At 41.7% G+C, this 27,838-nt stretch overlaps 1 protein-coding gene across 2 annotated transcripts in view; it reads right to left on the minus strand.

Moving 5' to 3' along the window:
- Efcab11 (EF-hand calcium binding domain 11) overlaps positions 1-27,838 on the minus strand; it is a 159,908-nt gene that overhangs the window by 126,645 nt on the left and 5,425 nt on the right. For both annotated transcript variants that reach the window (XM_021202412.1, XM_021202413.1), the window contains exons 4-5: positions 5,558-5,659; positions 4,630-4,720 (exon numbers count right to left, since the gene is read on the minus strand). In XM_021202412.1, coding sequence (XP_021058071.1) covers positions 4,630-4,720; positions 5,558-5,659 — 193 coding nt within the window. The remainder of the gene's footprint in view (positions 1-4,629; positions 4,721-5,557; positions 5,660-27,838) is intronic.

The raw sequence follows: 27,838 nt of genomic DNA on the forward strand, positions 1-27,838 counted from the left end.
TCCTCTTTCCTCATTTTTTGTTTTGAAACAGGGTTTCACATAGTTCTGGCCAGGCTAGAACTTACCTGGCTGAGTCAGGTCTCAACCTCTTGCACCTCCTGTGATCATCACTTAAAAACTGATATAGGTGAGTGTTGCCCTATCCTGCCTAACAATAAAATCTCCAAAATTATTATTTCCCCGATAAAGCAGCTGCATCGCTACAGCGAGATTGTAAAGTACACATAAATGGCACAGAGGAGATATTATAAAGCAAGAGTACAGCAAAGTAGTGAAAGGACAGGAAGTATCAGTAGTTACAGCTCAACAAAGAAACCGAAGGCAAAGCCACAACCAAGTCAGATGATGAAAAGCCACAGTGGCCAGGTCACAAATGAGAACAAAGATTACAGGAAACATACTAGAACACAGGGCGAGATGATTTCACAACTGTAACTCCTGTTCCAGGGAATCTAATGCCCTCTTTTGGCTTCCATAGGCAACTACACTTACATGCACAAACCCTCACACAAGCACACATGCCTACAAATAATTAAAAAAAAAAAAAACAAACTTTAAAAAAGGACTTTCAACATAAACCAGAATTTCACAGAAAAAGAAGTTGACTAAGGAATTTCAGCATTGACTCATTATATGATTTTATTGGAATACAATGTTCCAGATAAGTACTGCTGAATATAAAAGGTAATTGGAATATGTTGTTGTTTTTTTTTTTTTGCAATCCTTAGAAGCAAAAGATGGAACATGAATCAGAGGCAAGCTTTGAATTCATCTAACTATAGGACTAACAAGACAGTAAAGGAAGAGGTAATAGCTACAGAGCAGCCAGAACATGAATTTTAGAAATAAATATATATATTGAAAACCAAATTGCTTTCAGTTGTAATATAACCACTAAAACATCAACAAAATGGCCAACTATTCACCAGTATTATAAAACTATCTTATTTTGTTCCTGTGGCATTCTGAAGTACTTATGAAAATGCCCACACTCTTCTCTTTGTCGCATCGTGTTATGAAAACGCCGACATTCTTCTCTGTGTCGCATCGTGTCTAAGAAGGGTTTGCTTTTGCTCTCTGCTTACTTGGTCTTATCACTGATTTTCTGTGAGTCTGATTTGGTTTACAGAATGAGAACATAACATGGCGGTCACCTCTGAAGTTGACTACTTTTGCTCTCTAGACATTTCTCCAGAAGAACCTGGCAGTCATTAGATTGAAAGATCCATTTTCCCTCTAGACCCTCAAGACACAGGAACTCTTGTCCTGCTGGAATCCCTCCAGCTTCTCTGGCCTCTCGAAAAGCAAGACTAGCCCTGGACACGTCATCACAGCAGCGGATGTCATCACAGCAGCAGCGGACGTCATCACAGCAGCGTGCAGCATGAAGAGCCCCAGCAGTGCGTTTTATTTTCCTGTGCCTGGTAAACACTCATACCACCAGCACAAGGATGCTGAATGGGGGTCAGATATCTCTATTTCTTGGGCCTATTTCAATCTGCACAAAATGGAAGTATTTTTCTTTCCCTTTTGAGTTCAATAATTGTTCATGTTTATATTCTTTTCTTTCTAGCTTATAGACTATGATGTTAATATAATATACTGATTTTTAAAAGATTTCATTTTTCCGTGTGTATGCACCTGTGTTTAGGTTCCCTTGGAAGCCAAGAGAGCATCAGATGGCAAGGAAGTCACAGGTGGCTATGAGTCACCCAGTGTGTGTGCAGTCTCTGCAAAGACAGCAGATGATCTTAACTGCTGAGCCTTTTCTCCAGCCGAATACAATGGATTTAAGCAAGGCATATGCGACCAACTAAAATGCCTTGTTTTGGTTATATATTATGATCTCCAAGTTGTTTTGGGTATACAACACTAGTAAATAGCACACGATTTGATGGCACATAAGCCACAATGGAAATACATGCATTTACAGCTTGTATGCACATGTACTACTATATTAATATATTATGTAATTATAAAATATAATAGAAAATAGCTAAGTAATTTAATATGTAGCTTTTACTATTAATGGCAAATAATTGTATTATCACTAGAAATCTTTCATAACATTTAATAATAATGTGGTTTTAATTTACTTTATTATTTTGGAACATCTTGACTTAATCTTTTCTGACTGAGCAATTTAAGGTTCAATTTGTTTTGAGGCCTGGTTTTAAGAGCTGTCATAGATACCTCAGAAAATTATGCAGCTCTAAATGAGACCAGGTGATCATGGCCCTGATACTCTCAGCTTTTAGTTCTGTCCTCTGATAATGAAAAGCTGGTTTCGAATTTGTTTAATTAATATTGTTTTGCTATAGCTGACTGGAACCCAGAAATAAGTATCCTGATATCATAGATAGGTTTTGAAAATGTATTATATTTTGGAATTTATTATACAAAAATGAATTTTAATGTATCCTTTGATAATTTTATACATGGATACAATGTATTTTGATTGTCTTCAGTCCCCAACCCCTTCCCTTATCCTGCTCCATGCCCTCTGGAACCCTTTTGCCTCCTTACACACCCCTGTCAGAAGCCCTGACTCTTGATAATGGCCCACTGAGTCCAAGGATGCCCATGTGTGCATGGGTGTGGCGTTAAGTACCAGTGGCCACGCTCCTGAAGACAACTACCATTCATGCCCCAGCTGCCATCTGTTCACTGTCAACAGCTCCTCAGGAAGAGGGTAGGACAGCAAATACCCCTTGCCCATACACAGTTACACTTGAAAAAAACTAAAACTACTAAAACTTGCAAGGTATTTTTAGCCAGGTCAAGACAATCCATTTTCCAACTTAGCACACATGCATACAAAGAGTTTAAACAGGCAACCCACATGATTTTGTAAAATGAAGCCATATTTACACATTCTCAGAATGCTCTCTACAAGGCGGTAGGTGGAGTTTGGACTGGAAGCCGCTACTCTCTTCACTGAGGGTTATGCACTGTCTCGGTCGTAGTTTTTCCAAGTCCAGCCTGGTGGTACAGATCTGTAATCCCAGCTACTTGGTGGCTGAGGCAAGATAACACAAATCTATACTCAGGGTGAGCTTTCAGGCCAGTGTGGGCAACTGTGAGGCCCTGCCTAAAATAAAAACGATGAAGTGGGCTGGGGGCATAACTCAGTGACAGGGCACTCGTGTAGCATTCAAGAGCCTGGGCTTAAAAAAAAAAAAGTATCCAAAAATCTCTACAAGGCATTGTCTACTCTAACCATGCAACGAACACTTGAAGGTCAGAAAATCTGGGCAACTCCTTTGTTTCTTTACAGGACGGGAAATAAATGCCAAATTTTAATTCCTCTCAGAATCTATCACCGTGTGGTAGAACTATACTGAGATTCACCACTTGTCACAACATTCACAAAGCACATAAACAGATGCTAATATACATTTAAGAACTTGCTTTTACAAAATCACCTAACGTTCTCCTGTAGCCCTTCGTATGCATCAGGATACATGCTCTCCGTCAATAGCCTGCTCAATGGCTTGCCTGTGAGCGAGGCAGCAAGTGAATTTCATATATGTCACTGTTAATGATAATGCGTGCAATCCTTATTCAAATAACCTGCTTGATAATTTCTGTTGAGCAGGGCTGGCTTCCGGCCAGATTCCATTCAATTACTTTTCTCCCAAAAGGGAGTATGTGCCAGATGTCCCCCATATCCTTTCCCTCTCTTCTTCACTATCAGAACCTCTATTAAGTGGGCACAGGGTTGTCCAAAGCCCCTCCCTTCCTCCCCTGCAGATACAAGCAGGAGAACCTAAGCGATGGTCACTGGGATGTAAGGGAAGGATACACAACCTCAAAAACAGAGTTGGGCTTCGGTGCTCTTTCCCCCTAATGCTGGTATCCAAGCGCAATATAAACAGCCATCCTGCAGGAAGCAGCAGCCAGCAGTTAAAGCTGCCAGAGGGACAAGAAATGGAAAGCCTGGGTCCCTCACAACTATGACATCATCACTCAGGCCTGGGTTGCCTACATTTACTGTAGAGAAATATACATATATCTTTTGTGCTCTTTCAGTATTTAGATTTTTCTGGGTATTGCTAGTGATTAAAACTGAATGAATATACCTGGTGACAATTAAGGATGGTCTCAAGCTAGGACCAGAGGAGGTCTTGCATGTGCTTGTGCTGGCTACTAACATTACAACCTGCAAGTTCCTAGCACAAACTGCCCTCAGGCCACTTGAACTACATAACACAATCTTAAGATGCACTTACTGTGTAAACCACAACTGGTGGGAGCAGCTTAGGAAGTGAATGAAGGAGGAGCCTCCATTGTGCCCGAGGTAACAACCTCCAGCTCTTCTCCCAACTTGAAAACCATGTGTCGCCTTGCTGATAAATGCAGACTATGTCAAGTATCAAAAGGCTTTTTTGTGACATATAAACTCACAAGTTCTCCTGTACCTCTCCTTACAAGCCCCTGTCCAAGGGAGGATCTAGACTCCCAGCTAATGAACTATGGTTTTCTCTCCTGATCCATAAAACTATGATGTAAGAGGGAAATGTGCAAAAGTGAAAAATCAACATAGATAAGGCTCCCTGTTAAACTCCAATTCTGCGAGAGCAAATGGTAAACACAAGAGGCTGGATGCAGAGATCTTAGCATCTATACCTGAACACCTCCAGCACTGTCCTCGCTGGTAGCTTGGGAGCCACTCGACTAAACGCCCTCTTGAAATCTTCTAGAGTTAAAAATCCATGATCTATATGGAAATAAAATATGAAACATTAACATGCCTATAAAGCCTGAGAACTATGACTTCAACCATGATAGTCATGGAAAGCTACATTTAGTATATTATTAAAATAAAGGGAAAAAGCAGTAGTTTACGGTTGATCTTACACAGATCTTATATTGTACCCCCAGTGAACACATCTCCCTGGAAGAACATCAGACTGTGGTGGTGATGCCCCACCCTTTGATGCAGGGCTGGGCAAGCTGGAAGACCACTGCTAGCCCTACACTGTCTGAGTCTCTAAGTCCTAGGGAAAGGACTGCATAGATGTGATGCACTAGGCTTCCAGTCTTTGTGCTCTGCCAAAACACTTCAGTCTTCCAAACTCCCTGTTTTCTGGCTTGGCATTAGAGCTGTGATATATTAATATTTAGGGGGAAATTATAACGATCACCAGTGCATGAATCTTGGAAGTCATACCTACTGTGGAAAATGATTGTTCCAGTCACATATGGGTCACAGTGAGAGTGGCAGAAGTGTCTCTCTCATGTCCATAGGTGGCTTGTGGCTTATGTCCCGGCAAGGCCAGTCCTTTGGCGATCACCATTACAGCATGGGAACAACAGGCAAGCACATAGGTATAGTACACAACCCAGTTATACAAATGTAAATACTGCATCCAGGGTATATGACAGAAACTTAGTATCCCAAAGTAGGAACGGCTCCTCACCAACACCTGCGGTCACTGCCAATGAGTTTAGTATAATCTGCCAACTGTACTGCACATTTAGTTCATTGTGATAAATTCCGATTCACAGTTCCTCAGTAGCAATTCTTACATAAAAACACTTTAGAGACACTTACAGTGCACGTCGAAAGCTGTGAAGATGTGCCTTATCTCATTCCGATAGAGTCTCGCTTCCGTCTTTCTCTTTACGACATTCAAAAACCCCTCAAGTGATACACCTAGAAGTTGTGGGAGAAAAAAATAAACTTTTTTTTCCAGAGATGACTATATTTCTCTTCAAGAAAAAGTAAGCCAGACTTAAACAGTGAAAAATACCACAAGTCATCTGATTTTTATCTTTCACAGAGGATACTTCTAAGTACAGGGAAAAAGGCATCGTGTTGTGCTACATGCGAAGCAGGTCCAACCCTTGCAATCAACAGTGACAACCAGAGACACGCAGGCCCACTGAGCTTCTGAAGGGATGGAGAAACCATGACCTTGAGAAAGTTTAACACTCTCCCTCTACTGGATCCAAATGACAGGCATGGTAGCGTTTATTGAAGAAAGTCACATAATTTTCCTTCCCCTATGCTGCTTTAATACCTTTGGCTTTTCCTGGCCAGATGTCATTTCAGCAGGGTTTTTTTCCCCCAACTGGGAGATAGGGTCAGAGAAGTAGTTTCTCAAAAGTCAATACCAATTGTATGCCACAGACGAAGGTGGAGAGAATATTACATAAACAATGGAGCTGGCGCCATCCCCAGCCCTGGATACACCCCACAACGTGTTCAGCAGCCTCGGGCGCAGCTTCCTGCCACTCTCGTAATAAAAGAGCCCAGCATGATGATATGAGATTGGGCACTGTGCTTACAATGTCTATTAAAATGAATTCTAATGTGATCTTTGTAGCAGGTTTAAGGAGCAGAGCCAAGAATTTAGACATTTTAGTGAACTGAGCCTGAAATATATAGAAAGAGCAGTTAATTTGCATACTGTAGGATCTTCCTTTAAAAAGTTATCATGTTGTTTTAAAAATAGTCCCAAACTATCTAATAAGTACGTGTAACTATCTTTTGGGCGATGTAACTAATGATATTAATCCATGTCTTTCCTAAAATAGCTTCAAGTGTTTACAATGTTAAAACAATTTTCTTAATTTCATTTTTGTGAGATTAATGATTTAGAGGCTTTTTAAATGATCTATGTAGTCTTATGCTTTTAAATGATTATTGCCCACATTTTAAGGACCCACTATGAGCCAGCCACTGTGATAAAGGCTGAAGGTAGAAGATGAAAAAGAAGATAATTCAAGTTCCAAGGGAACAGTATACTAGGGAAGGAGCCCGTTATACGTTATACTGCAAGTGCACACATTCCTTAAAAACTGTGGCTCACTCAATGATGGGGATAGAAGGTTGTGAAAAAAGGACCCAGGAGCCCTTGTAGTTTAGACTGGATGAAGTGGCTCTTACAGGAAGAGATAGGTTAGCTAAGAACTAAACCATGAAAATACTAAAAGTAGCTACAGGATGAGAAAACGAGAAATCCGGGCAGTGGACAACACATGTTAAGGCCATGGGGTAGCAAGGGACAGGAGGCCACGCAACTAGAATAGGTTCAGAGTGAGAGGAAGAAACACAGCACATGACTGGTGAGGGACAAGGGGCCTGAACTCTCAGACCACAGTAAGGAACAAGAGCTTTACTGAAGCTGCAATAGCAAGCCAGGAAAAGGTTTTCTTTAGCCAATGGGTATGATCTGATCTAGAATTTGGAAATGGATTTCAGGGTTTGGCTGTTGTGAAGAAGGATTGGGAGTAAAAGGAGAGACAGGGTGGGAGGCAAGCGCTCCATGGGTGGCAGCAGCGGCGGGGACAGAGGTGGGAGGCCGCACTCTAGAACACAAGGACAACTTGATGAGGAGGCAGATGCAGCAGGTGAGGTGTCAGATAGAACACAGAGGTTCTGGGTTGGGTGCTCGGTGGTCTGAGGGGGTAAGGGGATGAAGATGCCTCTGGGAAGGGTAGGGCCAGAGAACAGAGAACGTGCTGTGGTTTAGATGGGCTGACTGTACTACATGTTGGAGCCAGATAAGAGGAAAAAGGACCAGGAGGCAGCCGGCCTTAGTCGTCTAGGCAGAAGGTATCTCCCATTATCTCCCAGCAATAATGACAGACAGGCAGTCAATAAATACAGCCATCCACGTCTGTTGGTGTCCATGAAAGATGGAGGTTTCAGGATCCCCGATCAGATATCAAATATGGAGGATGCCAAAATCCCTTATATGAAATGATATAGTGTTTCCGTGTATCCCTACACAACTGTCCTGTAAACTTCAAATGGCCTCCAGACCACTTGTAATGGCTAATGTACTATAACTGCTCTGTATGTAATTGGGCTACATTGTTTAGTCAACGACGATGAAGAAAAGACAACTCCACACATATTCAGTTTAACTGTGACCTTTTTCCAAATACCGTGGTTAGCTGCAGTGCAGCACCTTTGGATGCAGAGGGCAGACTGAGATGCACTAAATTAGCATATGCAGTAGTATTTTTTTTTTTTTCCTGCAGGACAGAGATTGACGCAGCTCTATTCGCATCTAATCACCCTGGGACCAGAGAACATATTTTAAAAGGCTAGCTGAGGTTGAAATTGAAGTCTAACCATGCATGTTCCCAAAGATCATATCCATAACTTTAGTTTCATGAACTCTAAAAGCTAATAAATTAAATCGCATCTAGAGTTGCTGATACTCCTGAGTAATTTATTCCTGGGTGATGTGCATTCTGTAAGATCTCTCAGCACCCTGCCCCGCCCACTCTCCAGCCCCTCTAACACACATCCTGGCACTTCCTACCTCCACAGGCTCAGAGCACTCGCTGCCCTGGCCCTTATAACCACACTGACTGAAAGCACCTCTTGTTTTATTTCTCCTAGTGAATTTTTTATTACACATCTCCTTCCAGGGGCAACTGAAACAATACCTTTACTTTAACGGTTCCCTGATGTGTCTCAGTTGAGTCCCTTTACTGTGACCAGCAACCCAGAGGTCACAACACAGTCAAGGAATGGATTAGGCTCTTTGGCTGGGATCTGAATACATGTCTAGGTAAGAGATGCTAGGGGAAAGGACTGTGTGCTGTTTAAACATTCATTCCCAGTACTCAGCACCATGCCTGTGAAGAACAGGCATTCATTACATGCTTGCTGGGTAACATGTAATGAATTAATAAGAATGAACATGGCGATATCATTTCTAATTTTCAGAAAAACAAAACAAAAAACAACATTAGGATGTGTGTTACGCAAGGTCAGCTCATGCTGGTGAAGGGGAACACTTTTCCATTGCTGATAGGATGGCAAACTTATACAGCCACTTTGGAAATCAATACAATGGTTTCTCAGAAAAAAAGGAATTGATCTAACTCAAAACCCTGCTGTACCACTCCTGGGCATACACCCAAAAGATGTTTCACAATACCACAAGGACACTTGCTCCACTATGTTCACAGCAGCTTTAGTCATAATAGCCAGAAACTGGAAACAACCTAGATGTCCCTCAACCAAAGAATGGATAGCGAAAATGTGATATATTTACATAATGGAGTATTATTCAGCTGTTAAAAACAATGACATCATGAAAATTTCAGGCAAATTTATGTAAATAGAAAAAAATCACAGAGTGATGTAACCCAAACCTAAAAAGAAAAACATGTCATATACTCATTTATAAGTAGATATTAGCAGTAAAAGATAATCATGCTTCAATTCACAGACCCAGAGAAATTAAGTAACAAGAAGGGCTCGGGGGGGTCACTTGGATCTCACTGTGAAGGGGAAATAGTATAGACATACTGGGTGGCTGGGAGGAGGGTGGGGTCTGAATAGGAGAGTGAGGATGGGAGCAGAAGGGCTCAGGCTGGGGAAGGATGAGAGAGAGTGTGAGTCCTGGGAGAGACTACTGGAATCAGGGAAGCACCTATTGGATAAGCTAGAAAACGTGGGCAATAAAACCTCCTGGGAATCTATGAAGGTGACCCTAGCTAGCAATGGGGGATCTGGAACCTGAACCGGCCATCTCCTAGAACCAAGCAAGACTTCCAGTGTAGAGATTAGGACACCAACCCAGTCACAAAACCTTTCACCCACAACTTGTCCCGCCTACAAGATGTGCTGGAGTAAAGGTGACACAGAACTTGTGGGAGTAGCCAACCAATGACTGGTCCAGCTTGAGACATGAGAGGGAGACCACCCCTGGCATTGCCTAGAGGGCCAGGCCCCATGGCTGGACAGCTCAGAGACCTAAACTAGAACCAATCATGCCTGTCAAAAAAAGGGGAGGGAGGGAGGGAGGAAAGGGAAGAGGGAGGGAGGGGGAGAGGGAGGGACAGAGGGACAGAGGGGGGGCGGGAAGGAGGGAGAGGAAGAAGGGGAAAGAAAAGGAGAAAGAAGGGGAGGTGAAGGAGAAGCACAAGAACAAGAACAACGAACAACAGCAAGAACAAGAAGCCCAATGCCATTCTGTTTCTCTCATAGTCCGGCATCTGCCCACTTGTCATCAGAGTCTTCACCCAGCAACGGATGGAAACAGATGCAGAGACCCACGGCCAAACAGTAGGCAGAGCTTAGGAAATCCTGCGGAGGGGAGGAAGGATACCACGTGGAAGCCAACAAAACCAGCTTTCCTGGGCTCAGAGGGGCTTACAGAGGAGACCCGCCTACCAGGGAGCCTGCATGGGACTGGCCAAGGCCCTCTGTACATAAGCTAAGTTGTGTAGCTTGGTGTTCTTGTGGGACTCCTAACAATGGAAGCAGGGGCTGTCTCTGACTTTGCTGCCCGGCTTTGGGCCCCTTTCCTCCCACTGCCCCATCCAGCCTTAACAGGAGAGGAGGTGCCTAGTCTTACTGCAACGTCATATGCCATGGCTGCTGATATCCATGGGGGCCTGCCCCTTTCTGAAGGGAAATGGAGGAGGAGTGGGATGATGGAGAGGAGACTGGGAGGAGGGGGGGGGGAACTCTGGTCAAGATATAAACATAAATAAATAATGAAAAAAATTTAAGATGTGTGTGTGTTTTGAATCATCTTTAACTCCAAAAAGTAATGGCAATAAGCAAATTACTTTTCATTTACAGGGCCAGTAAAATAAACCATTGCTTTAGAAAAAAAAATAGCATTCAGTGAGAAGGAAAGCAATGGCTAAGATCTGCTCTGATCATGGCAGCTCACTCAGAGAGATGAGAGGCAGAGTGTAGCTGTATGGTTCGATGGGTGATGCATAAGAAAAGGGAGCATATGAATGCTGCTGTCTTTTAAATTACATATTCAGATAACACATCCACACTTGGAGTTATAAAGTATGCAGGTCATCACTCCACAATTGCATAGTATAAAAAACAAATGTTCTTTAGTTTTTTTTTTAATAGGAAAAATATTTAAATTGTATGTTTGCTTCCACTTAAAATGAAAAAACCCAATCTAATAACACAAATAACTCTATTATAAATAATCATGTTTTTTCATACTATTTTCCCCCAGAGTCATATACCTCATATTTTCAGCTCAGTGGAGATCAGAGGCACTGGGTACACATTAAACCATGTAAGCACATGGTCCACAGTATGCCCTCAGGTTGTCTACCAGGGCCGCACACATCCAAACACAAGCCTTTTTTCTGGAGACTACATTTTCATTTAGCACAGCTTTCCTTCTGCAATACCACAATAGCTCTCCAAAGCTAATACTTAATAATTTACTATTCTAAAGCTTTGCAACAAATACACTGATGTAAGGTTTGTAGATTTTGCTGCCTTTTAAATGGCCTAGAAATAGATTTCTTACTTCTAGCTCCACCTGCTGTCACAAGAGTTAAACCAAAATTACTGCTTCACAGACTCTCAAAAATTCCATTTAGGCCAGATCTCATACCCAATGCATTATCCGTGTCCACCTGGGAGCTAAAGAGTGTATTCTAGAAAATTCTAAATTCAAACACAATGTCGAGCTCTCCACTTACAGTTACCTACATACAGGCCACTGGAGTTGCAAATCAGGGCCACAACACCAGCAGCACCACCGATTATAGAGTCTGGCTGTTTAGTTGTGTTTACTAACAGGTCCTACAGAGGTGTGGACAATCTGTCAGTGTACCTGGTCTTTCCCGGTGTTCTGTAGACTTTTTAAATAACAAGCCAGTGCCCACATTCCCCTGTTCAGCAGTGTTACTGGGAGTGGCCTCACAGGACGCCAGCCTGAGGCTCACAGCTTAGCTACTGTCAGCTTCCTGCCACGGTGAAAACTAAAAGGCAAAGAATCCAGGAGAAGCAGAGGCTGCTCTCTGGTTTCAGAGAGCTCAGTCAGTGATCCCTGGGTCCTATCACCATGGCTGGAGTCCAGGATGGGAGAAACTGTCCCTCTGACAGTGTCAGATATATAAAAAGGAGAGACAAGTGCCCCAATGTCCCCTTCAAGGACACAGCTAATTTCCTTGGACTGGGCCCTACCTTCTAAAGCACTGCCACCACCCAGGAGTGTCACAGGTTGGCGACCTAGCTGTCAATCCACAGTCTCTGAAGAACACTTAGGGTCCAGACCATCATAAGCTCCAACACTTTTTACAAATCCTTCTTGATACTGTAAGTCTGGGCATTCTCTACACAATTGAAAAATACGTCCTTCCGTTTTGTTATCTATCCTCAGAAAAAAAAAAAAAAAGAATGCTTTTCATGTTCTATAATGAAGATATGTATTTATTTTTGCTTCCCAAACTACTTAATATGTGTGATACAGATATGCCATATAGAAAGAGACTGAAAAGGTGATCTCTCCCTCCCTCCCCCACTTTATGAAAAGCTGTTTCCTGGGAGGGTAATCAGCTTTCACCACAGGGGTGAATGTATTCAAAAAAATCGAATAAAACTATCAACATTTTTTTCTTTGAAAGTTCCATTATGTATATCTTTTTGTGGTTCATAGTTCTAAGCTTCAGGGTCAGTGCATGCAGAGAAATCCTCTTGAAAATGAAGCAGTCTGGTGTCTGGCTATCATAGGGAGCTCAATAGAAACGGCAATAAACCCAGGGACAGTGAAGGAGAAAACAGTAAGAATGCCGGGTTACCTGACTGTAAGGCTGGTCCTGGGTTTAGCAAAGAACGCAAGGTTCATGCTCACTCTACCATACATTAATTTTCCCAAGGACCGAAATGCCTAAAACCAAGGGCTTAAAAGGATGAAGTGGCCTTTAACAAAAAAAGGGATAATGTAATGTAAGTCTGAGGAATAAAATTCAGACTCTTGAGTTTTGGAGGCCATGATTGGGGTATAATGTGTTTGTATAAAAGGACTGTACGTCCAGAAAGCAAAGTGACAGGTGACATCAACATGCTGGACTATCAGAGCACAGGGACATGCAGAGGACTGACGTGTCCTTCCACCTGCCTGCAGAGAAGTGGAATAACAAGAATGGGATCTATATGATAAGAAGAAACAGAGCTTTTCTCTATCACTGGGAAGGAAACGAGATAAAAACCGGTTACAGCAGAATAGAAGACATCTTATTCCTATGAACACAGATGGGAATCATTACCTTTTCATTACGCACATCTCCTGATCATAATGCATCAAAGGTCTTGGTGCTAACAGTGCCAAGTCCCGCCTTATTCAGCAAGTTAAAGGCTCCACCTTCTCGGCACACTGGCCCTTAACCACCCTTCCAGCGCTCAGCTCCGTGAGATGGATGAATGTGGATGGACAGGGGCTATCTCCAATCACACACTATACTTCTTATGGTGCAGTGCGGGTAGGAGCAGGACTCCAAGGAATTCTGGTTTGAGAAGGATCCTTTCTGAATAGCTGGAGGCATGAAAGGTTGGGCTCTCCAGATCTAAGAGGAAATGACATAGGGGAAGAGTCTGAGAGTGCAGGAGAAGGCCTTGGAGAGCAGACAGCCTACCGTGCCATCTCCATGGCCAGCCTTCGAGTGGGCATGATGAGCAGCTCAGCACAGACATGATGATACCTGGGGCTTTAGGGTAGTGGAGTGTACAGAGGGCAAGTCTGAATCGACACCGAATGATGCCCAGCAGAGCGAAGGGATCCAGAGCTGGAGGAGAGCCATTGGAAACTCTCTACATTCATTTATTGCATTCTCCTCTTGGCTCCACCCCTCACCCGAATCTTACCCACCTACAATGTCTGCTTCCCGGAAGGAAGCTTCCTATCTTCTTAAGAGTTCTGTCTAGTGTATGAGCACAACATCCAGGCACAAGAGAAGTGGTAATACATCTTTCCTGTAACTTCCCTAGTAGAACGTATATTTGTGAACAAAAATTTCCTTGGGTCACTGTCTCCCAATCCCCTCCTGTCCCTACAATGAAGCATAAATGCCATTCTCTAAATGAAGAATGAAATACACTTATGAATGTATATATGTAGGCAACTGGTCTTCAGATTATGATTTCAAGATATAGCAGCTTTAGTCTCTATGCAGCTTCCTGCTGATAGAAAGAACTTAAAAGCTAAGTGACATGCAAAAGACTCCTGTTACACCTTGACCTTTGTTCTCAACTAGGAGCCTGAAGGCTCAAGATACACACAAGCACAGGACCTAAAAGACTAGCACATGGAAATTTAAATTTAGGAAAATATTGTATTTACTCAGCTAGCAAATCAGACAAGACAGTAATAGACAAGGCGCACAGGCCAACTGACCATTAACCTAATCATCTACAAATTATTTTTCAATTGAACTTACATTGGATAGCATGACTGAGTCAAACAGCCCATAATTACCATGACGATGAATCAATCCCTTTGATTTTCCCATCATTCAAATCTGAAGGTTAAAATTAACTTCCAGGAAAGCTTTTTCTTGGATAAGTATAAAAAAAAAGTTATTTTTAAAGAGGCCATGATCTAAGGAAATAAATGTCTCAATCTAGTCATCAAACAAAATCAGAATTCTTTGTCCTTCCCATGCCTCCATACCCTCCTCCCTAGACCATATTCTATAAAAAGAATTGGGATAAAAATGGAGATAACTGTGTGAAGGAGGACTCAGAGGGACACTGGGTTATTATCTGTAGTGTTTGCTTAACATACAGTGAGCAAGAACACCATAAAATTTATACACCGCTATTTATGCAATTTATACTTGTTTATCCTGCAGTGGTACAGATCATCTGGGAGTCCTATATTCAGGCGATACAGTCTTTGACTTTCATATAGCTATGCTGACATGTTCCGGTATTAAACATGAACCTACACTGTAGAAACGTTAAGGAACAGCCATGAGACTCACTGCTGTGTGCACTCAACGGTCTATGAACTGGGCTATCCATTCAGCAGCCTCTCCCCTGTAAGACAGCATAGCATGCAAGACCTCTCCCAGGCCTGGGATTGGCTTGTCTGCAAGGTTTTGACTGTGTGTGCACTGACCATCTCCCAGGCCTGGGACTGGCTTGTCTACACGGTTTTGACTGACCATTCCCCCTTTTTTCTCTATCTGCTCTGGATGCTGGGATTCAGAACAAACTCTGAAACCAGCGACTACTGATATAGAACCTCTTGATTTGCCATTTGTAAACTGACACCATTCCTGATTTCAACTCGGTGTGTTCCTTAGGGCAGTGAACACCAGCCTTGGTCCTGCTGTAATCATAAACACGATCCATGGCACTATTGAGAATCAACAGCAATGAGAGCAAGGCTGCAGGGCAGATGGCACCAGTCTGCTCCTTCCTAGCTAGCTGTGGCGTTCTGTGTAAATGACTTAACTTCTTTAGGTTTCATATTTTTCACTTCTTAAAGGGGGAGCTTTGATAAGATCGTAAAGTTGATTCTATATCTATTACGTAATGCTCAGCACAGATCTGCATATAACTGTTCAAAAAATGATACCTGTAATTATCGTCTATGAAGTAACAGATGATGTCGCACATGTGAACGTCTCTCCTATAAAGAGCCGTACGAATGCCAGGTTGTGGTCTTTTCTCCTCCGTATCAGTCTCCCCATGTTACAAAACAGGGCAGGTGTGTGTTTCTAGGTCTCTTCTACTTGCCAATTTCTTTTACCAGTGTGCTGAGAAAAGGTGTGAATTAAGTCCTCTGAGTGAGGAAGCCTATATCCTGGCATCAGTCTCACTGGACATCTGACACTTAACTACATGGCCTGACTTTGTTTTCTCCATGTCCTTTGTCTTGGCTGCCGTAGATGACTGTTACTTATACCCGCTTGCTTACTGGGTGTCAAAAGTAAAGATGTCAGTAGCACCTTTTTGCCCCTCATGTGAGACCCCCGACCTCTGAATTCCCTTCTCCCAGCTATCCTATACCTACTTTTAATAGCTTTGGTTCAACCTTGAATTTTTCTTAATTTTCACGAGGAACTTCTAACAGACATGACCCATCTTCTAAGAGGACTTTGAACAAGCCCTTGGAAAATACGACCCGGGCATCCAGGTACTGTCCCAAACTAGAAGCAAAGCACATCCTTAGAACTTTGCCCTTATTTAGTTGCAATTGAGTCAGGGAAACCCAGGGCACGTATCTTGACCTCATCTGCAAGCTCTACAGCCAAAGAACCCTGCAGAGACATCTGCCACGACCTTCTTGTGAAGAAGAGCTATGAAGCCAGGTATGGTGATAAGGGTCTGTAATGCTAATACTTGGGAGGTACAGGCAGAAAGATCATGAGTTCAGGGTCATTCTTAACTATGTAGAAAGTTTGAAGTACTAGCCTGGGCTAGCATGAGGCTCTGTCTTTAAGAAACAAACAAGCAAAAAACAAACAAACAACAACAAACTATGGGTAGCAGAAAGATAATTCCCAAACACAAATACCAAAAGAACTTTGGAAAATGGATTACCAAAATTGGTACATTCCAGGAAGCTAAGACTAACACTTAAGTTAAAACCACTTGGAGAGAGAGACTAGAGATGGTTCAGTGGTTAACAGCCCTTGCTGTTCCTGCAGAGGACCTGGGGTCAGTTCTCATTACCCACATGGTGGCTCACTACCACCCACAGGCACACATACACGCAGGCAAAAGACTCATACTTGTAAAAGAAATATGTGAAAAACACATTATGGAGAGAGACAACATATTTGAAGACATTTCATCTGTATATAATCCATTTCCTTCAAGAAAAATGCCATGTGGTAAATGCGACCCTTACGATCTATTGGGAAGAAAAGGAGCCGATGGTGTGAAATTGGTTTAGGATTGGCAGTTCTATTAGAAAAGATTCATGTTAGCAGCAGAATTCAATGGTAATTTCTTGTGGGATAACTACTTTACTGTTTCTCTTGGATGTTTGTAGCCTCAAGTTTCACCGGGCAAGTAAACACAAACTGAAGCCGGATGGAGAGAGTCAGTGCCCTAGTTATATAAATCTATTCCTTTAATCCTGAAGAAAGAGATGCTCTCAGAAAGATAATTTGATATTGATCTCAAACTGGGAGAAGGAAGATACTAGAAATTTAGAGACAACTCCAGGTCTGCACAGGTAATTTTTGGAATAAGATACTAAGCACCTACATTTGATCTCAACTTTGCAAATTAATCCTACCTCTGATATCCACCTGAATTTCTCAGATGTCCAATTTTCTTAGTAACCTTTTGGAATGCTTTAAAATTATAGAAAGAAGCATCCTAACAATCTGGTTGAGATATGGCTGTGAGAATCTTTCTTTGATATTAAACAAGGAAGTGACTCCTGGAGTAAGTCCTCAAGCACATTGTCAAAGTTAGCCCTGAGTCTGTTTTCAGTTCTGAAACAATTCTGCAGCTGGGGCAACCCTTTGGCTATAATGACTCTGAGAAAAGGAGCCAGAATAGGGCAGTCTTCACTATGCATAGACTCAGACATAGGAGAAGCCACGCCAATGCAATGAGGGTGGAAGACTTGCACTTGTGCATTAACACCATCCAAAGGTGCAACTTCTGAAGACGCCCAGCGCTCGCTCTGAGTGAAGGCGGCGCTCAACCACTAGAAAGCCATCAAGAACGGGGAGTTCATGGTCGCAAGCTATCTTCGGTCACAAGTCAAACCTTTCTCAGACATCAGAACTAAGCGAACGGAAAGAAGGGGAATACAGACGAGTACAGATGGCATACTGCAGAGTGGGCCTGATTTTACTGTGGAACACTCACACACACACAAGAAACTTCTCTGGAAGGAAGACAGGATGCCTTCTGCTGGAGTTTATCCTTCAATACACATGCCACTTTTGACCCCAGGGTGAAACCCTATGACAAAGGGAGTTAAGAGGTCAGGTGGGGTGGGGGACGGGGACATACACATGGAGACAGGTGGGTAGGGAGGAGGTATGGGATGTGGAACAATTAGAGGGTAGATGGAGGCGGGAATAAAATATGGAGTGTAAAAAAATTAATTAATAAAAAAAATTCTTCATGAAGTCAGATCCTTAATTCAAAATCAGAAAACACACATAAGAAAGAGACCTATGCAAAGAATGACTGTTGAGTTGCTTTCAGCCAGTCATACTTAACATACCAGAAGGGTCACGGGACAGAGAAATACCATATAAAACTAATGCGTGAGGGAAGAGCCTGGTCCTGGTGGACTAGTCCGTCTACTGATTATCAGGGACTCTTGGAATAGAGAAACCCAATCAGCACTAAGGAAGCAGCAAGGCCTCGTGCTAAAAGACAGAACTCTGTGTACACTGGAATAAAAACACGAAAGCCTAAGGGGGACAATGTAGGAAAGGGCTCACCAAGACATTATAATTAAGCAAACATCAAAGAAACAGTATTTTAAATATTTTGAAAGTGTGAAAACTTTCAACAGGAAATTAAAATCCTAGGGAAGTTATATTAAGGTAGGAATTATGTAAAACACCCATTCTTCTGAAATTATTGTTCTAAAAGCCATTCTCCATACAGGGTATCTAAGTCTGTGTGTTAAAGCGTAAAATGGGCTGACAGTTCAGTTGTTAAAAGCACTTTGGTTCCCATCTCCCACACTGGGCAGCTAACGCATGCCTGTAACTCTAGTTCCAGAGAACCCAGCGCCCTCTTCTGTCCTTTGTAAGCGCCTGCACACACATGGTGCACATAAGATGGGCAGACACACGTGTATAAAATTAACAACCATGAGTAAATAAGTGTGTTTCCCATCTAAGCACCATGAAGATATTTTATAATAGCACTTGAGAGGTACTCTGTGTAGTTGTTGTTCTCCGAGTAGTTGTTCTTGCATAAGACCTAGGTTTAGCTCCCAGCACCCAAATGGTGGTGCACAATAGTAAGCATTCCTTCTAGTCTCCACCCAGCAGTTACCTGGCAACAGGCAGGTGGGCCTGGCTTACTATAAAAGGGAGCTGTTTGTTGCATCCTCTCTCTCTTAGTGTCTTTGACTCTCCTCTCTCCTTGACCCTTTTCTCCCCCTCCCCATTCTCTTTCCATGTTCCTGGCAGGCGTTGCCCCTTGTCTCTCATCTCTCCTCTCTCTCTTCTCCTCCTCCTCCTCCTGCCATAGCAGTATGTTCAGTGCAATATAAAGGTGGTATTGGAAAGCTAGGGATATAGCTCACTAGTAAGGACTTGACCAGGATGCATGAGACTCTGCGTCCAATCCCTAATATCATAAACAATCAGTAAAGAACAGTCTAGGGTTGGTCAGTGAAGCGGCGACTGAGGAAAGAGCCCGGGCCAGCAGTGAGTTTCAGTAGACTATCCAGCAGCAATGGTGTCTGAGGGACTGAGACTTACACAAGGTTTGCAAGGATAAGGCTTGCAATTGCAAACAAATCTAAGCGACTGGATAAAAATGTATTACTCACTAGATGCTACAGGTGTGTGCAGAAAATGCCTACTTGTTTTTCTTCACATTTTCAAAATGTATAAGGGTAAAGTTTCACAACATATGAAAGTGGACACCAAATGCTCAGACAAATATGACTAGGATTTAATAAACGCTTAGAAGAAAGACAGCAGAGACTGCAAATCCCAGTACCTCTCATTATTCTTCCTTTGATACCTGGTAGATCTCATCACTGAAACCATCTGGCCTAGAGCTTTCTTTACAGGGTTTTCACCAAAATTTCAATTTCTTTCATAGAAATGGGACTGTGCCCATCACCTCTTCCTTCTTAGGTTTCTAGTAGCTTCTGTCCTTCAAGAATCTAGTGACTTAATCTAAGTTGCTAAACTGTTGGCATACAGTTATATATTCTAATTATCCTTTAAGTAACCATGGTATCACCTCTGTCATTCAGGAGATTGGTAATCCCATCTATCCCCCAACTATGTGGGCAAGCTTCTTGGTTTTATCGATTCACTAATTAAAACAGGAAAAAATGTTCTATCTCTGTGAAGAATTGACTTGGGATTTTGATAGGCATTGCATTGAATCTGTAGATTGCTTTTGGTAAGGTGGCCATTTTAAAAATGTTAATCCTGCTAATCCATGAGCATGGGAGATCTTCGATTTCTTTTTTCAGAGACTTGAAGTCCTTGTCATACGAATCTTTCACTTGCTTGGTTAGTTACACCAAGATATTTTATATTATTTGTGACTATTATGAAGGGTGTTGTTTCCCTAATTTCTTTCTCATCCTGTTTATCCTTTGTGTAGAAGGCTACTGATTTAATTTTGTATCCAGTCACTTTGCTGAAGTTGTTTATCAGCTGTAGGAGTTCTCTGGTAGAATTTTGAGGTCATGCATGTATCATATCATCCACAAATAGTGATATCTTGACTTCTTCCTTCCAATTTGTATCCCCCTGACCTCCTTTTGTTGTCTAATTGCTCTGGGTAGAACTTCAAGTACTATATTGACTAGATGGGGAGAGAGTGGGCAGCCTTGTCTAGTCCCTGATTTTAGTGAGATTGTTTCATGTTTCCGTCTGTTTAGTTTGATGCTGGCTATTGGTTTCTTGTAGATTGCTTTTATCATGTTTAGGTATGTGTCTTGAATTCCTCATCTTTAACATGAAAGGGTGTTGTATTTTGTCAAAGGCTTTTTCAGCATCTAATGAGATGATCATGTGCTTTTCTTCTATGAGTTTGCTTATATAGTGGATTACACTGATGGATTCCTGTTTTCTTGTTTTTTTTTTTTTTTTCTAAGACAGAAACTTAGCACTACTTCCTAAGGAATATTTTCAATGCATCTCATAAAGGTGTGAAATTTTACCACTTAAATCTAAATATTTTCTAACTTTTCCCTTTGATTTTACTTGACTTCTGAGTTATTGAAAAATGTACAACTTAGCTTCCAAATCGCTGGGGTTTTCTTTCCCTGGACATCCCTTACTACTGACTGTAATATAATTTGACCACAAAGAGAAATATACTGTAAGATGTGATCTATTAGATGAAAGGTGTGTTGGAGACTTTTGAAGAACTTGCTCAGTAGTCCCTGAGGGGAGAACTCTATACGTGACAACAGGGTGAGGCTGCTGGTGACAACAGGGTCAGGCTGCTGGTTGGTGGTGCTGTGGAGGTTTCCTATAGCTTCACTGACTGAGGTCTGCTTGCTCTATTATCCACAGGAATGGAGAAGTACCAACCACCACTGTAGACTTACTGTTTTTCTCCTCTATTTCATCTGTCGTTCTTTTCTTGTATTCAGAATTCTGAATAGCATATAAATATTTCAAACTACTTGGTATTCGTATGAACTGACTCTTCTAACTCTAAAAATGATTATGCTTGTTGTCTTAGGGTTTTACTGCCGTGAACAGACACCATGACCAAGGCAACTCTTATAAGGATAACATTTCATTGGGGCTGGCTTACAGGTTCAGAGCTTCGGTCCATTATCATCAAGGCAGAAGCATGGCAGCATCCAGGCAGGCATGGTGCAGGAGGAACTGAGAGTTCTACATCTTCACCTGGAGGCTGCTAGGAGAAGACTGGCGTCCAGGCAGCTAGGTCAAGGGTATTAAAGCCCAAGCCCACAGGTGACACAGCTATTCCAACAAGGTCACACCTCCTAATGGTGCCACACCCTAGGCTAAGCATATATACAAATCATCACACTTATCCTGAAATATTCCTTCTTTTCAAAGCTTACTGTACTTTATCTTCTTGTTGATTTATAGTTATCTTTTGATCTATACTAGTACTATATATTTTTTCACCTTAACTGAAACAGGGTTTCTCTGTGTAGCCCTGGCTGTGCTGGAACAAACTCTATGGACAAGGCTGGTCTCAAAACTGCCTCTGCTTCTGAAGTGCTAGGATTAAAGGTGTGCATCACCACTGACTAGTGTGCCTTTATATTTAAAGTGGACTGTTCTTTAAAAATAAAACACAAAGTAAGGAGAACTCTATAGTCACCAAAGTTATCAATACTATCATAATGTTACAGAAACATTCCAGATTATAGAAATATAACACCAAAAATTAATTCTTGCAGTAAAAAAAGAAGCTACTAAGGACATTATTTGATCAATTGGTAAAAATAGAATACAAATGATAAATAAGATTTAAAAAAACAAGGTACTGTGGAAAAATACAATATGGGGGACAGATGATATGGCAAACTGGAAGACGTAAACAGTAAATGAATTTGGATAAAGGGTATAAAGCCGTTTTCTTCCTATTTTTATTTTGTATCGTTTCTAAGTTTTAAATTATTTCCCAAAGAAAGGCATAGTTTTGAACAACCAAACTAGCATGATCTGGATCATATCTCCTCAAACAAAAGGGTGCGGGCCCACTTGCTAGCTCCCCCCTCCCCAACTCCTTTTTTTCTCCTTCTTCATTAGGATGCTAGGGTCACACATACTTCCAGGTGGCCAACTTCAGTGGTTGCTCCTCACTCCTGCTACCTGACCTGGCAGTCACACTTAAGAATGGCTGGCTACCCTCTGCTACATATGCAGCTAGAGCCATGAGTCCCACCATGTGTTTTTTTTTGATTGGTGGTTTAGTTTCAGGGAGCTTTGGGGGTACTGGTTAGTTTATATTGTTGTTCCTCCTATGGGGCTGCAAACCCCTTCAGCTCCAGCTCCTTCATTGGGGACCCTGTGCTTAGTCCAATGGATGGCTGTGAGCATCCACTTCTGTATTTGTCAGGCACTGGCAGAGCCTCTCAGGAGACAGCTTTATCAGGCTCCTGTCAGGGGAATGCCAGGGCCAGGAAACAGGAGTAGGTGGGTTGGGGAGCAGGGGGAGGGAGGGGGAAGGGGATAGGGGATTTTCAGAGGGGAAACTAGGAAAGGGGATAACATTTGAAATGTAAATAAAGAAAATATCTTAAAAAAAAAAAAAAAAAAGGAATGGCTGGCCATGCGCTTCATAAAATACCACTCCTCTAGCTTTTCAACCAATATTCATGATTTTCCATCTGTCACTCCAAAATCTCCTTTACCCTTTCCTCATCCCCATCCTGATCCCCCCATTGAGTTCGGACTCCGCCTATCTCTGTCCACGCAGTTTCATCCCACACATGATTTTAAAACTCATCTACCTGTTTATGGTCCCCATTTTATTTCTTCACCACAGAGCTCTCCTGAGTTCCATATGCAAACACTCAGTTAATGTGATGTGGATTAAGACTTCTGAAATTTAACATCCTAAAACTCCTAACTTCCTAAAACATCCTAATCGTTCCCCAGCCTCCAACAGTCAATCATTCCCTTTCCTCCTATTTCAGCCTTACCCTTAATCCTCCTGCTCAGGTCAGATAACAGCATCCAAGCCATGGTGGGGCATGCCTGTGTCCCCAGTGAGTACGAAGCTGAGACAGGAAATGAAAACTGGAGACCATTGTGGGCTACATAGTAAAACCTGGTCTGTGACAGTTAATCTGGATTGTTCATTCAAAGGGATTTGGAGTCGCCATGGAAACTCACCTTGTGTGTGAGAGAGCACCTAGATTAGCTAATATGGGTGGTGCCACTCCTCTGGCTGGGGCTTGGGCTGGATAAAGGAGAGAAGAGTATGCACTCACTGGTCTCTCCTTCCTTGCTATGGATATGTCACCAGCCACCTCAAACTCCTTCCACTGTGACTTTCTGCTATGAAAGACTGTACTCAGGAAACAGGAGCCAAAACAAACCGTTTCCTCCCTAAATTGCTTTTGTGAAGTATTTTATCACAGAAACAAGACAAGCAAATTGTTCAAACCTCCCCCCACACATGGAAAATGACAATGGAATCATCCCATGGGTGTTAAATTACAAGTGACACTTTTGCCTTCATGTTTTTGAATGGTTTAAATTTTCCTATTATAAACTCATCATGCTTGTAAATTAACTAAATCAAAAGGAAAAGAACTTCTTGATAAGTCAGTGGATGTCTTAGTTTAATTTATGTTGTTATGATACAACATCCTGATGACAAGATCTGGGAGAGAAAAGTTTATTTTAGCTCACTATTCCCGGTCACTGCTGCCGTGGCAGACTTACGACAGCTCATCACATGTCACCCACAGTCAAGAACAGAAAGAAGGGAATGTGTGCCTGCTCTGTGCCGCTCTGTGCTCAGCTTGCTTTCTCTCCTTACACAGTCCAGAGCCCAGCCTATAATGGTGCTGTCCATACTCAGCGCGGGTCTTCCTATATACAATAACCTAATTAGGAAAAACACCTCATAGGCATGCCCACAGCCGCCACAGTCACCGAGACTTTCTTGGTTGTGTCAAGCTGACAACTAAAATGAACCACTGCTGTGAATAAGAAGGCACCTCTGTGCCACCAGCAGTAGGAGATCACCATGGAGAAATCAGTCTGAGGAGGAGACCTCTCCACCATTGCCTCGGCCAGTGCCAGGAAACACAAGAAGCATACGGAACAATTGCCCCAGCAGGCGTCAGTATATCTGGCAGCCAGGAAGAGACACCTAGTTACAAAGGTAAATCCAGCCAGCCAGGCCTTCCACACTCTTCAGAGTCCCACTTACACAGAATTCCACAAGGAAACACCAGACATAATGGAATCGGTTGCTGGCCGTGGGAGGTTCGGGGCACAGACCAAGGGAACATGAGTCCGCACAGCAGGAAGAACATAAGAACATAATGATGTAAGCTGTGAGTGACTGACATCAGCAGAGACGACAATACCACTCAAGGGAGAAGCAGAAAGCATATCCATCCAAGGAGGAAGACACTGAGGTCACAGCATCTCCTACTGCAGTTCATTTCTCTTACTTTCTGTTTTATTGGTAGTTTTCTACTTCGCTTATTCGAGTTTCCCTTTCTGTTGCTTTGATTAAAAGAAAAAGAAAAAGAAAAAGAAAAAGAAAAAGAAAAAGAAAAAGGAAAAGGAAAAAGAAAAAGGAAAGGAAAAAGAAAAAGGAAAGGAAAAAGAAAAAGGAAAGGAAAAAGAAAAAGGAAAAAGAAAAAGAAAAAGAAAAGGAAAAGGAAAAGGAAAAGGAAAAGGAAAAAGAAAAGGAAAGGAAAAAGAAAAAGAAAAGGAAAAAGAAAAAGAAAAAGAAAAGGAAAGGAAAAAGAAAAGGAAAAGGAAAGGAAAAAGAAAAGGAAAAGGAAAGGAAAGGAAAGGAAAAGGAAAAAGAAAAGGAAAAGGAAAAGGAAAGGAAAGGAAAAGGAAAGGAAAAAGAAAAGGAAAAGGAAAAGGAAAAGGAAAAGGAAAAGGAAAAGGAAAAGGAAAAGGAAAGGAAAGGAAAGGAAAGGAAAGGAAAGGAAAGGAAAAAGGAAAGCCCAACAGAAAGCACCTTAGGGGAAGGGGCTTTATTCAACTTACAAATCCAGGCCATAGTTTATGGCTGGGGGAAAGGCAAGGCAAGAACAAGCACCCAGCCACAGGCACAGTCAAGAGCAGAAAGTGAACACTGGTGTGTGCGTTGTGCTCAGCTCATGCCCTCCCCTTACACAGGCCCTGATTCCCGAACTCAGGAATGGTGCCACACAGTGGGCCAGGTCTTCTCACATTAATATAATCAATGCCGCCACCCCTCCCATGACAAGCCCATGTGCCAATCTGACTTAGACAATCCCTCATTGAGAATCTCTTCTTAGTTGGTTCAAGAGTATATCAAATTGATGATTACAACGATCATACTTCTATGGTTTTGGCTTTTAACTTGTCTGGATGTGACTTCAATGGCTCATCAGATGGCTTTTCTGAATATCTGGGGTTTTTGGCTGTACCTATTCTATATTTCCTCTACTACTTATCATGTGTCTAACTCACATATTAACCCTGTCCCACCTATAACCCATTGTCTTAGTTAGTGTTTTACTGCTGTGAACAGACACCATGGCCAAGGCAACTCTTATAAGGACAACATTTAATTGGGGCTGGCATACAAATTGAGAGGTTCATTCCATTATCATTAATACAGAAACATGGCAGCATCCAGGCAAGCATGGTACAGGAGCTGAGATTTCTACATCTTCATGTGAAGGCTACTAGCAGAAGACTGTCTTCCAAGCAGCTAGGTCAAGGGTCTTAAAGCCCACACCCACAATGACACACATACTCCAACAGGGCCACACCTTCTAGTAGTACCACTCCCTGGGCCATATACAAACCATCACACCCATACATTAATACTTTTTGTCTATTCATACTTTATTGTCTCATTCCCCCTTCCAAATATCATTTTGCTACTTAATTATTAATCTTTAGTTTTAAAAAAATATTAAGTACTATTAACAATTAACTTTTCCCCTCAACGTGCTGCTCAGTGCTTCTGCTTCTGAACGAAGTTCACATAAAGAGTTCTGTCAAGTCATTATATCTGTTACTGCTTCCTTAAGTATACACAGTACATCTTAGTTTAGCTTATCATATCTTAGTACACACAGTCCTGAGATCCTTCATTCAGAAGTGACTTTTTAAGGTTGACTATTACTACAGTTATATACTAGGCCTATCCATCAACTGTGGTTGCTTCTGAAGACAGTATTCTCCTCTTGGAACAGCACACAGGTAATGTCTGGTGCCCTGAACACCTAGTGGTCTTTAAGTACTGAGCCCTACACCTCCAGTCCAATGGAGATATTTGGATAGGCTTGCAATAAATCTGTAGATTGTCTTTGCCAGTATACCCATTTTTACAATGTTGATTCTGCCAATCCATGAGTGAGATGTCTCTACCTTTCAGCTTCAACTTCAATTTCTTCTCTGATTTAAAATTTATGGTGGGGAAATCTTTGTTTTTTTGTGTGTGTTTGTTTTTTGTTTTGTTTTGTTAGGTTTATCCCTGGGTGTTGTGTTTTGTTTTGTTTTTTAATATTATGAATGGGGTTGCTTTCCTGATTTCTTTCTGAGTATGTTCAATATTTATATAGAGAAAAGCTATTGATTCTTGACTTTTGATTTTATATTCTACCACTTTGCTGAATGTCATTTTTAAGAGTTTTCTGATGGAGCCTTTAGGGCAGTGTTTCACAATCTTCCTAATGCGTCAATCCTTGAATACAGTTTATGTGTGATGATGCCCAACCATAAAATTATTTTTGTTACTACTTCATGAATGTAACTCTGCTACTATTATGAATCATAATGTAAATATTTTTGGAGAGAGAGGCTTGTCAAAGGTGTTGAAACCCACAGGTTGAAAACCACTGCTTTAGGGTCTCCTCATCTACAGATTAGCATAAAGTGGGTTGTTTCTTTCTTGTATCCCCTTCAGTTCCTTCTCTTGTGTTACTCCTCCAATACTTAAATGGCCACACTAAATAAGAATAGAGAATGAGAATATACCCCTTTGGGGTATATTTCTAAAGGACTGTGAATTAACATACCATAGAAATACCTTCATGTGATGGCTATTCTTGGTTGTCAACTTGACTACACTGGAGTTAACAATAATCCAAAAAGTGGAGGGCACACCTCTGAGGGATTTTTGCTTAATTTGAAGTAAGAAGATCCACTTCTAATCCAGATATTGAAGTGGGAATATACATACCGTTAATCTGAACTACACATCCTATATATATATTCTATTCCATATTCTATTCTGAACTATACACATAAGGAAATGAAAGAAGGCTTTTGCTCTTTGCTTGCTTGCCCCTGCCTTGCTACCAAGTCCTCTCTTTCACAGCCATTAGAGCCGACTTCTTCAGGGTTCCAACAGCTACTGAAGACTGATGAGACACCTAGCATCATGGACTGAGCAACTTCTGGATTCTTAGACTTTCTATTATTCATAGCCAGCCATTGTTGGATTAGCTGGACCACAGCCTGTGAGTCATTCTAAAAACCCCTTTTCTCAATATATAGATAGATAAAGATTCATTCTATAAGTTCTGTTACTCTAGAGAATCCTGACAAATACACTACATGTAATATTTCTTGCACCACTATAATCACAAAGGTATGCCACTGTCCTATGTGTCCATCCACCAAAGAATGGATAAAGAAAATGTGGTATTTATATACAGTAGTTTTATTCTGCCATAAAAAGAATAAAACTATGTTGTTATCTGAAAAATAAAATAAGTGCAACTAGAGACCATTAAATTAA

This window comes from Mus pahari, chromosome 7, assembly GCF_900095145.1.
Source record: "Mus pahari chromosome 7, PAHARI_EIJ_v1.1, whole genome shotgun sequence".
In the NCBI taxonomy this organism is placed as follows: domain Eukaryota; kingdom Metazoa; phylum Chordata; class Mammalia; order Rodentia; family Muridae; genus Mus; species Mus pahari.